The 12856-nt window shown below is 38.8% G+C and overlaps 1 protein-coding gene across 5 annotated transcripts in view; it reads right to left on the bottom strand.

The window, feature by feature from the left end:
* Positions 1–12856, bottom strand: part of znf536 (zinc finger protein 536) — a 149777-nt gene that overhangs the window by 69128 nt on the left and 67793 nt on the right. For all 5 annotated transcript variants that reach the window (XM_041269049.1, XM_041269048.1, XM_041269052.1 and 2 more), the window contains exon 3: positions 8747–10959. In XM_041269049.1, coding sequence (XP_041124983.1) covers positions 8747–10958 — 2212 coding nt within the window. In that variant the 5' untranslated portion in view covers position 10959. The remainder of the gene's footprint in view (positions 1–8746; positions 10960–12856) is intronic.

The following is a 12856-nucleotide window of genomic DNA, read 5'->3' as shown; positions in this document are numbered from 1 at the left end:
CATTTTGGTTCTAGATGACACCAACTAGAGTTTGGGTGAACTGACAGTGAATATTGACTCTGGACTAAACTAACAGTCTGGAGTAACATTATTTTACATATACTTTAAGTGACATGCCGCTTTCAACATGTGTCTATAATCACTTCCCACTGCCACTAGGTGCCTAAGTGTTGTAATTACTCTTAATGTGACACTGAATATCTTGTGTGTAAAAGGAAGAAGCAATGCACTGAGGATTAAAACCCTGATTTCACCTTGTGATTCTGAAATAACCCAAGGCTGGATGAATATTCACAGAATTGTGACTTTGCACACCAACCCAGAGGCTTGCTACGCAGTACCATATATATATATATATATATATACAGTGCCTTGCAAAAGTATTCAGACCCCTGACCAATTCTCTCATATTACTGAATTACAAATGGTACATTGAAATTTCGTTCTGTTCGATATTTTATTTTAAAACACTTAAACTCAAAATCAATTATTGTAAAGTGACATTGGCTTTATGTTGGGAAATATTTTTAAGAAAAATTAAAAACTGAAATATCTTGCTTGCATAAGTATTCAACCCCCACACATTAATATTTGGTAGAGCCACCTTTCACTGCAATAACAGCTTTAAGTCTTTTGGGGTAAGTATGTACCAGCTTTGCACACAGTGTCAGAGTGATTTTGGCCCATTCTTCTTGGCAGATTTGCTCCAGGTTGTTCAGGTTGGTTGGACGACGCTTGTGGACTGCAATTTTGAAATAGTGCCACAGATTCTCAATGGGATTGAGATCAGGACTTTGATTGGGCCACTACAGGACATTCACCTTTTTGTTCTTGAGCCACTCCAATGTTGCTTTGGCCTTGTGCTTGGGATCATTGTCCTGCTGAAAGGTGAATTTCCTCCCAAGCTTCAGTTTTTTAGCAGACTGAAGCATATTCTCTTGCAGTATTTTCCTGTATTTTGCTCCATCTATTCTTCCTTCAATTGTAACAAGATGCCCAGTCCCTGCTGATGAGAAGCATCCCCACAGCATGATGCTGCCACCACCACACTTCACTGTAGGGATGGTGTGTCTTGAGGCATGGGCAGTGTTAGGTTTGCGCCACACATAGCGCTTTGAGTTTTGGCCAGAAAGCTCTATCTTGGTCTCATCTGACCATAAAACCTTTTCCCACATCACAGCTGGGTCACTCTCATGCTGTCTGGCAAACTCCAGACATGCTTTCAGATGGTACTTTTTGAGTAACGGCTTCTTTCTTGCAATCCTCCCATACAGGCCAGTGTTATGCAGAGCTCTTGATATGGTTGACTGGTGCACCATTACTCCACTCCCAGCGACTGAATTCTGTAGCTCCTTCAAAGTGATTGTTGGCCTCTCTGTGGCTTCTCTCACAAGTCTCCTTCTTGTTTGAGTGCTGAGTTTTGAGGGACGGCCTTTTCTTGGCAGTGCCTGGGTGGTGTGATGCAGCTTCCACTTCCTGATTATTGATCCAACTATGCTCACTGGGCTATCCAAACACTTGGATATTATTTTGTACCCTTTCCCTAATCTATGTATTTGTATTACTTTATCTCTAACTTCTGTAGAATGCTCTTTGGTCTTCATTTTCCTTCAGATTCACAGCCTTACCAATGATCCTTCAACAGTGGGGTTTTTATCCAGAAAATGTGACAGCAACTTTAATGGTTCACAGGTGGAGGTCAATGGTAAGGTAATTGTGTCCTCATTAGGGCAATTTCTATCATCGTTGCAAACTGGGAGCTTTCACAGCACAGGGGTTGAATACTTATGCAAGCAAGATATTTCAGTTTTTTTATTTTTCTTAAAAATATTTCCCAACATAAAAACAATGTCACCTTACGATAATTGATTTTGAGTTTAAGTGTTTTAAAATAAAATATCAAACAGAACGAATTTTCAATGTACCATTTGTAATTCGGTAATATGAGAGAATTGGTCAGGGGTCTGAATACTTTTGTAAGGCACTGTGTATATATATATATATATATATATATATATATATATATATATATATATATATATATATATATATATATATATATATATATATATATATATATATATATATATATTCATTATGATGTACATGGTGCTAAAAACAATTTGTAAAGACCGATGGCTTGAAAAAGCTGGACCTGATGGACAAAATAGAAAGGACAAAAAATAAAAGGAATATGTCTGGGGACTAAAATCTAGAAGTTTAAAAGTTCAGGGAGCATTTCCTTGTAAGATCTAAGGCGTTCTAGCATTCACTGAAAAGGGACTGCCAGCAATTATTTTCTCATATTGACCATACATAGCTTCAAGAGTGGTGATTAAACATTACATGAGAATCAAAGGTAACCAGCCACACCTTTAAGGGGAGGATGGTTTTCTTCTAATGTCTATAGTGGATTTTTGAAGCAGCTGTTACAGTAGATTGTAGTTTACATAGAAAGTAGAGCTGGACAGACGCTAATCTCATACTGTAAATCACTTGACGTTCAGCCCCTACACCCCACCACCACCACCACACAACCTTTGAACATTTTCTTGTGGTGGAAATTACATAACTGCAAATTGCTGTCGTCTGCTGAGCTAGCCTGTATCTTCCCAGCTTGCAAAAGGTTCTTCAGGGGAAATGGTTGGCTGTGCAAGCAGGAAGTCAGCCTAGAAAGCAACCTTTCCTACTCCAATATCTTAGAAAGTTTTTACTTTCTGTTTCCTGATGCCCAACAGTAATTATTCTCTCTCTCTCTCTCTCTCTCTCTCTCTCTCTCTCTCTCTCTCTCTCTCTCTCTCTCTCTCTCTCTCTCTCTCTCTTTTTTGACTCCTCCTTTCTCAGCCCCCTGTTGCTGCCTGCTACCCTGAGCCTCGGTGTAAAGTTTGGCTAGAGAAGAGTGAAGCAGCTGGGCAGAGCTAACAGGGAATGATAATGACCTCAGAAATCTGCTGTTAGCTCGGCAACAATAGGGTGCTCAGTCTAGTGGAAAATTGTGTTCATCAGCTAGCTCTGCTCAGTTACTAATTGACATTGCCAAATATTTTAAGAACAATTGGAATGCACAAGCAAAAAAATGGAGATCATAATCCTTGGACTTAACATTTTTTCTCCATTTTTTTGCTCTTTGATTAGGAGATGACTATCGCTAAAACTGAAGCAAACTTTTCATGTCATTATTGGCCTCATGTCAAAGCTCTGATGCTTGCACAAAGCTGTTTTTATGTAGTCTGTCAATGGGGTTAGACACAAGTATGGATTGGAAGCGCACTGTGAGTAATAAATGTGCCTCTGCCTACTGCAGCTTAGATGATTACAAAAAAAGGTAAAAGAAAAAAAAAAATTCAAACAGGTGATGTTATTCTAGATACAGTATATGTTTGAATCATTGAAATTTTACTAAAACAGCCCCTTGCGTTAAACAATTCTTATGTCATGGTATCATATGGCTGGTCTTCCATATTTAATGAACAAAGGTCAATGTATTCAATTGCTCTTTCACGTGGGAGTAACCTCAATCATCCCTCAATTAAGCTGGGCAAACAGTCTCAAGTCATTTAAGCTTAATTTACTTAAATAGCATTTAAGAATACATGAGTCGCAACAAGTATGAGTAAAGAAATCTGAATGTTGTAGCTAACTAATCCCCTTGTTTTGCACTTCTACATATATGTCTAAAATGGGCAGTTATGAAAGAAACACATGTACTAGCAAAAATGGTATTCTCATTCTAAAACAAGATATCTGATACTACATTAGGTTAAAGAAAGCTATCAGTTTCCATGCCTTAGTGCTCTCAGGAAATATGTTACACTTGCACTTCCTGGATCATTTCACCTCAGCAGTGTCTTAGAGTTGAAAGCATTCCAGTCAATCAGGGAAGCAACTAGTTGGTCAATGGCAGGGAAGAAGCAAGGGGTGGGGACAGTTTCCAAGGAAACGCACCCCTATCAGACGGCATAGATATTTTTCAAACAAATTGAGGTGTATGTAACAAATGGAACTGATTGTGTTAGTTACAAACAATTTAAGAGACATGTGCTTATTCAAATGACTTAACACAAGCAGTAGCTAAATTAATTGAACTGTGCTAGAAAATGTGAATGCTTCTTCTAAATGCAAGTTTGTCAACTTTCTGTATTCAAACGAACCAAGACATCCTTGGGTTTTATCTTACTTGATATGTAATTCTGACCTTGTCAATTTAGCTTTACTGAGGTATTATTCATCTTACTTCTGCACTGATTTACAGACTCCTGACAAGCCAATCAATACATTTTTATTGACTATTAGCCCATGTCTGAGCCTATATTAAATGGTTCTACAGTAAACTTTATTAATAGATTTTTATTTTCTTTTTAAAAAATCCTTAGCAATCTAATGACAAAAAAAAATGACAATTCATATGAGTGTGTAAATCACAGGTTAGTAAAATCAGGTTTTCAGATTCAAAAACTTGTAATGAGAGATAATTATAAGGGAGACATTGGCAAAATTTATACAAATTTCCTCCTAATTAGTTGTCGAAAAACATTTGGTTAAGCTCATGTTAAGCTACAAAGTTGACAGAAAAGGCTGACTAGAAAGCTCACAGAGTTCACATGCCACATTATGCTGGTTGCCAGGTTTTCAAATACCAGTAACCAGTCACTGTGATTTTCAAAATCAGCACCTTTTTTAGGCTATCAATAGCCTACTTCCATCCAAGTGAGCTGTTGGGTCCCAATCCTAACGGGCAATCAACTGTATTATTATCAAAATTATTACAATGAAGGTTATTTATTTTTTTTATTTTTTTTACTTGTAATACTGGCTCTAAAGAAGATCAGGTTTCTTTTTCTTGTAGGTGGCTTTTTCTTACAGTAAATATTGAATAATACATGACTTTTAGTGAGCATATTGTGATTATACTCCAATCCCAAAAGCTAACATTTTCAAATGCAAGACATTATGAGCATGATTCTCACAACTACTTAGTCCAGATCGTCATTATTGCTTTTTTTCTGCCTGAAAGTATTATAAAAAAAACACCAGTTACAATAATTTAAAAAAAAAACCAAAAAACGGGTAAGAAGCAACTTTTCACCACACAAAGAATCTAAAATAAATGTCCCTAAAAAATTTGAGTGACACAATTTTGACACAAATAGCAACTATCCTCTGTATAAAAAATGCTTGGGCAGAGTTTTAAAACAATATATAAATGTAGAAAATATTAAAAAAAAGGGTCAAGGAAATGGAAATTGAAAGTTTTTTTTTTTTTTTTTCAGTATCCTAGCAGGTACAATCAAGATATTACCCTTGACATTTAAACCTCTTCAAATCTTGAATTATTAAGGCCAATCAGAAGAAGTGTTCAACAACAGTGCAGGAGAAATCACAATGGGGGAATCACAGTGCTCTGTTTTAGTGCTGTTTGGAAACTGCTTTTTGCAGTTTAGAGCTCCCAGTGAGTCAAAGGCCCTGGTTACAGATGTTGATCTTAAGTTGGGTTCTCAGGAGTGATGCAGCACAAACACATTTTCTGGTTCACTGATGTCATTTTCACATGTTCACTGATTCAAACATCCTTTTACTCACATTACAAACAGCTGCATACCAAGCTTCCCCCTGCCAGTGACTGTCACACATCTTTGCCATAGCTGTTTGATTGCAAAGTTGACCTCGCTCCTCTGTTCAGACTGAGCAAGACGTTTTAAATAGCCCCTCCGTTCTCAATCCCCCTTTACAAAGTATTACACCAGGTTAAAACAGCTTCTCTTCTGCCATTCATTGTAAACCGTCGTTCTCAGATCTGAGAAGAACTCTGCTTAAAATGCATCATAATGAATTCAGAAATGCTATCAAATTGGGAACCCTTGTTTATCAAACTGAATTTATTGCAGAGAATCGAAAATTACAATAGTGTCTTCGCTGCTGAACCAATTTTGAAAAAAGAAACAAAATAAAACGTAGCTAATGAGAAGAGTATTTGAAATGCTTATTGAAAAAACAAATATGTTAAAGGTTTATTAATAAAAGCATGTTATCGTCCTTAAAGGACAATTTGAAACAATAGCAGCTTCACTTTTAAGAGCCCCCCCCCCCCCCAAAAAAAAAAAAAACAAGCCTGAGAAACAATAGTGTGTAACCTTGACCTTTGTTTTTCACAGCCAAGATATTATTGATCATTATGGTAAGTTAAGTTTAATTCAGTCACTGTGGCAGCAGGTTATAATACAACAGACATGCAAAATAAATCAGCTTTCTCTTTGAAATAAGAAAAGAAAAAATAAACTGCTTCTATTCTAAGTGACCTTTTTTAACCTCTATTACAGAAATGGGATATTGTGGCAAAAAAACAAAAACAACCTTTAAAGTATTATTTTTTACCCTTGAGTCTATAGGAATTTCCTTACCGTATAGTGCTACCTGGTGGTAAATCTTTTCTGATTGCTAAATCATTTTGTAAAGACGTGTTCGATGCTGTTCGTCAAGACCAGGGATTAGGTAACATGAGTGTTGTGCACATCTTTTGAATGTCTTTACATAAAAATGCAGCTGATTATATTTAGTAAAATATAATGGATTCCCCTCTTATCTTAAGTCCATACCATGGATACAGAAACTATTCCCCTAAATAACGAGTTTAATGCAGAACAGGGTGAATTTATTTAGCCTCATAAGCACCAATCTCTATAACGTCCCTTAATTCTACGTGATTTGTAGTCTTTTCTCTGAGAATGAATTAAGCTAAGAGACTAGGCTTGCCTTTTCCCCCAGCAGAGGGTGAGCCCTCAAGGTCAACTTTAAGGCACATTAGTAGAACAGTGTGGGGATATCTGGCGTGTTGCCCATCAGTCCTCACTACCTGAACTGTGGATACATATAGAGGGATTCTGTCTCGGTAGCACTATCAATCTATTTTATGAGCAATGAAAAAAAAATCTACCTAAGAAACTAATGAAGCACTTTGAAATACAGATTTTAAGCGCGGGCTTTATGTCTATATATAGTCGGCGTATATATATATATATATATATATATATATATATATATATATATATATATATATATATATACACACACATACACACATACACACATATAAATTCAATACTGAATAAAAGAACCTGTATTGGGGTCTTCAAAATGTAGCATTAGTGTTTCCTCAACAGCAGAGCTTTGATACTTGTGATTTTGTATTTTCCACTGAATTCTGACAGTTAAGCTAGTCCTATTTTGTTGGAATTTTAATAAAACCTCTTCTTTTTTCATCATACTTTGAAGTTAGTAAAAGCGTTTAATGTTCCATGCGATATAAGGCAAAATATTGGAAGGACAAAATGATGTATTATACAAAACATTTCACTATAAAGGTTTGTTTGTTTTTTTTTTTAAACATTCTTGTAAAATCAAATTATGTGGCTTACTTCAATCTCTTGTAGCATGAATCCCTTTAAAGTTCAATACCTTGTTCAAAATCAATGCAACACATGACAAACATAACTAGTTGTTAAATATTCATAAATAAAAATGTTCTTATTAAAAATGAAGTTGCTTAATTTTTTTTTTTTTTTGGAAAGCATATTTTACTCTGCAAATGCAATCAGATTTTGTTTAAGCCTGCTTTTATATGTGTACATTGACTTGTTTAGCTTAGACCATCTGATTATCACATAGTCATGACCCAGTTATTACGCATAGTGCTTAGCTGCATATTGCTACCCTGAGGAATGAAGAAGTTACCTTTAAAAGTTCTATAGTCATTAGCAGCAGCCTCTACACTTCCCGGTAAATATACCTCTTATCTGATAATAATGTAGTACTAGGCCCATAATCTTTTATGCTTAATCAATTGTATCCTGCTTACTATTATTACACTTAATTCACATTCCTTCAGGACTATACTGTAAAGTAGGCGCTGACTTTGGATTTGAACAGTGTTTCATGGGTATTTGAACAGAGGCATTAAAGTATCATGAGAATGTGTGGAATGCACAGCATGGATTTTATGTATTTTGCTTAACAAATTCTGTACTGGTAGGTTCTCTTTCTTCTCTCGTAATTTCATTTTGCCTGAGCCTTACTGAACATTGTCATAGTCCTTCGGCAGGGGGAGTTGTGCATCTGATACTGCATTCCTCTCTTAATGAACATCTATTTATATCACTGACAAGTCAATGGGAGTGTGTAAAGAAGCAGATATAGCCATACCAACAATTACACAGGTGAAGGCATGTGACTGCATGGGTGACTGGCTTTTAAAGAGAGAGAAACAAATGCAGCTACTGTAGCTTGAATCTCTAAAGTAAGAACTGGCTGCTAAGCAGGTAGACCTTGGCTTTTAAGGCAAGCTGGTCCTGTTCCAGATTCTCTCACAGCTTCTGACCATAGACAGGTCAAGATATAGATGGTTAGTTCATGAAGAAAACACAGCCTGTGGAGATGGTCATCTATGTATTGTCTGCTTTTCTCACCATGGATGTTCATGGACAACCACTTATGGTAAACAGCCAATAATTAGAACAGCAAAGATGACCACAGCTTTTACAAATTTTGTCATGAAACGGGTCACATTGCAGACGTGTAAGCTTACTTCACACACACACACACACACATTTTTCTCATAACTAATAAATCAGTGAGTTAAAAAAATGTATACTGGCCACACCAGATTCAGTGCTGTAAAAGCCCCCTGCTTGTGTTAATTCTCATTCTTGTCATTGTCTCCTCAGTAATGAATACTATCCCATTAAAGTCTTACCAGAGGAAGGAGAGGAAGGGTGTGGGCTGTCCTCCTGTGCACTCCCCGTCTGTGAAAGGCCTCCTCCAGCTCCGCTTTCCTCAGTGATGTTAGAGGAACCTGGAGTTGTGGATCTGCTGATGGACTGAGACTCTGGATCACTTGCTGAGCCGCGTCGCTCATCCAGGCAGACTCGGATCCCCTCCTCCCCGGGCTTCCGGTCCCTCTTGTGCACTCGGGAGTGGACAACCACTTGGTGATAAGTCCTAAACACCCTTCCGCAATCTGAGCACTCTGTGGACTTTTCCTTCATACTAGGTATGCTGTATTCAAGGCTCTGCCCAAGGCTGCGGGGCACAAACTCCCTGCTACTTTCTGAAGTGCCATCTTTACCTGAGACCAGGTTGCTGCTTTTGGCACATTGCACAGCTTCAGTGTGCAGCTTTTGCTTGGAACCATCAGCAGACATAAGAAGGTAGTCTCGCTTTTCTTTCGCAAAGAGTATGCCTGCATTGGCCAGAGTCTCTTCCTGACTGCATGTCACTTGCTCTTGCTCTTTAGACAGAAAAGCCTGATCCATGGCCATTCCCCTTGCCATAATCTGCCAAGCTTGATAATTGTTTATAGGGTCCATCTCTACTACTTTTGCGGCTGCTTGCAAGCGCTCCATGCAGCTGGACTTCAAGGGAGGCACCAGGTTCAAACAACCCAACAAAGATCTCTTCTCCCCTTCACCCAAGCTGTGGCCCATTCCGCCAACCGGTGCCAGAAGTTTTCCAAGCATTTCTTTCTCCTTCATAGTGATGGCTGCTTTGCTAAGCATCTGGTTTTGATCAACTAAGCCTGTCTTGTCAGGCGACAGGTACCCACTCTGCAAGCATGATATGTATCGGGAGTACAAGTTTGCATGGGTTTCCTGTGCCATGCTGTTGATAGTTACAGGCACCTCGGAGTCTGGAGGTGATTTGCTCTTAATAGACAGTTTGTTCAGATGCACTTTCATGTGGTTCTTCAGGAACCAGGGTTCTTTAAATCGCCTGCCACAGATCTGGCAGCAGTGCTCGAAGGAATCCTTGTGCTTCCTCATGTGGCCCTTCAGGAACCAGGCCTGGCTGAAGACCTGGCTACACACCTCACAGCGGAACTCATTGGCGGGTTTGTCTCCATTGCCGCTGGAGCCTTGGCCCTGGGCCGACTCCGCAGTGATATGCGCCTTCTCCACATGGCTAATGAGGTCCTCCTCCTGGGAGGCAGCAAAGTCACACAGCGTACACTTGTAGGGCTTGTGCAGAATGCGGATGTGGCGATCCAGCTCCTCACGCTTCTTGAACTTCCCTTTGCAGAAGGTGCAGCGGAAGCCAGTGGGCGGGGCTGCCTGCTCTTCCTGGGCTGGTTTCGGAGAGGGGGCAAGAAGAGAAGTGTTCTCGGGGGTGCTGTGGCTTGTGAGTGTCGGCAGACTGCAGGGGGCAATGGGTATCTGCTGTTGCTGCTGCTGCTGCTGCTGAGTCTGCATTGGCTGCAGCTGGTGTTGCTGGGGAGGCTGTTGCTGTTGTTTCATGTCAGGCCTGGGCTGTAGGAGGCTGCCCTTCATCTGCTTGTCCCTCAGGATGGCCCTCTCTTCCAGCTCATGCAGGAGTCGGTTTTCTTCACGGACTCGACCGCGGCCCTTGCCCAGGTTGCCCAGCTTGTGAGTGCGTAGGTGGATCTTCAGGTTGCCCTTCTGAGCCGCCCGGTGGTCGCAGTATGGGCACTTGAAAGGCTTCTCTCCAGTATGGGTTCGCATGTGTAGTGAAAGGATGCTGTTAAAGCGAAATCGCTTTCCACAGAGAGGGCATGGGTACTTCCTGTTCTTTCTGGCATCGTCTTCAATGTCGTTCATTTGAGACATGATGCCCAGGTTCTGCCCGTTCAGGAACTGTTGAAGGTCTACTCTCCCATTCATAGCCAGACTGGAATCGATGTCTCGATTCAGATGGTTGGCAAGCATAGCCATCTGACTGCTTATTGGCTGACTTGCAAAAGACAGGTGACTTTTTTCATCCAGTGGGGTAGCAGCTTTCTCTTCAGGAATCTGTCTGTTGTGGAGATCAGGAAAGGCATGACCAAGTTGAGCAGTTAACTGGTGCAGCTTCTGGCTTATCGGATACTGGCCGTTAAGAACAGTGCTGTTGAGATGGGCTTCAGCTTCAGGCACTGCTGAAGACACACCAAGGCACAAACTAGTTCCCTCCATTCTAAAAGAAAAAGACAAGCAGAGAACAACGTTACATTTACACAACATCAAAGCTTTCACTGCATTCGGCCATTTTGAGACAGCTGTTGTACAAAAAAAAATCAATCTAAAAACATATTGATCTACTGTTAAGCTTGTAAATAAATATTTATGTAAAAGATGATATGTGTAACAAGAAGACAGCCAACACCCTTCCCACTCTGATTATTTTTTCTGATCACCCTGTATGCATCTGGTCATTTACAAAGGGACTTTAATTTGACACATGTTTGCTCACAATTATTTGTCTTAGCCTGTCTGTAAAGTACCATATTGTGGATACACTTGTACAGCTTATTATTCATATGTATTACAATTTTTTGTTTTCTTCTCTGAACTTTTGTTTCTACATAAAAGTAGAATTCCCAATCTGCAATGCACTCTCTGCTTTATCAATTATTACAAATCTTGTATATTTACTTATTTTCTTATCAAAGTATTCTGTAATGTTCTCGGTAATAAAATACTTGCACTGTATTGGCCTACTCTATTTCCAGCCACAAAATGGCAGAGTGTGGTCTATACTGTATTTTTTATTATAAACATCTACAAAGGATAAATTCAATGACGTATACCAGTATTAAAAACTTTACAGTAGGTTGTAACCCAGAAGGTAAAGAAAAATAAAAGTCTACAAGAAAGAATGTCTCTGTGCAGTAAAAATGAATGGAGTATAATTTATATGTATGTTTAATCCATTAAAAACATGTTCATCGTATGATCACGGTTTTAAATGAGCAGTGCGTTTCAAACTCTTAAAAAGAATACTGTTTTATTCCATTCAACTGAGGGTCAAGCTTTGGAAACAATAAAATGAGTTTTGCTTTAGTCAACAAAAACTGCTGTAATATCTCATTAAGCTGATTAGTATGCTGCCTAGTAACAGCTCTAGGTGCTATAACACATGATTATGATCATAAAAAACCTTCAGTGTTTGCAACTAAGCATTAACGAGGTATATTAAATTTTAAGGAGAATGTCACTAGCAGCTCGGCAAGATTTTCATACAATATTACAAATTAACCCCTGAGTGTTGGGCAGGGTTGGCAACATATTTGGACCAATGTGGCTGACTGGAGTAATCAAGCATATACAAGTACTTAGATATGGGTAGAGGCAGTCCATATCTGCGGATAACGGAATTCCTTCGGATATCGCAGAATTTGCAGGCTCCCAAGGAATTCACAATCTTCCACAGATTTGCCACATTCATACATCGTCATCACAATTATCTTAAACAGACTGGTAAAGAGACCTGAAATATGTATCTTAGTTGTTCTCTTCTAGATTTGTTAAATTGACCAGTGTTTTGCCTCTTTCAAAAAGTAGGATTTAGTTAAAGACTGGAATTCAGGCTTTGAAATGTGGCCCAATAAGAAGTCTCGTGTGAAGTGGTGTAATGTTTTTGTTTGACAGTTTCTAAAGATTGTAGTCACACAAATGTTTGATATATTAAATTGAAATTACTTGACCCATACATTGTTTGATATGGTTATTTTTACTTGATTTACATTTTTATAAGCCATTATTAATAGACATACTGAACACATAAGATGCTCAGAACACTGTGCAGATATCTACTGAAAATGTCTGCAGTTTTTTGCACATTTTTCTGCAGATTTGGACTGCCTCTAGCTATGGGATAGTCTTAAAATGGGTTTCAATCACAACCCACAGGGAATCCAGCAGTAACTAATGCAAACATGTTTTATAAGGTAAAGATCAAGACACAAGGCAATACTTCTGCAATGAAAAGTCATCGTTCAATATATTTAAATAAAGCAGGTATGGGAATAGAGAACATCTTTATAATGGACCCTGTTTATCATAGCAATAGCTGGGATAAGCAAAGCACACTG

The sequence above is a fragment of the Polyodon spathula genome, chromosome 13, assembly GCF_017654505.1.
Source record: "Polyodon spathula isolate WHYD16114869_AA chromosome 13, ASM1765450v1, whole genome shotgun sequence".
Lineage (NCBI taxonomy): Eukaryota > Metazoa > Chordata > Actinopteri > Acipenseriformes > Polyodontidae > Polyodon > Polyodon spathula.
The sequence above is the reverse complement of the archived record's forward strand: the minus strand, read 5'-3'. Positions and strand labels throughout refer to the sequence as shown.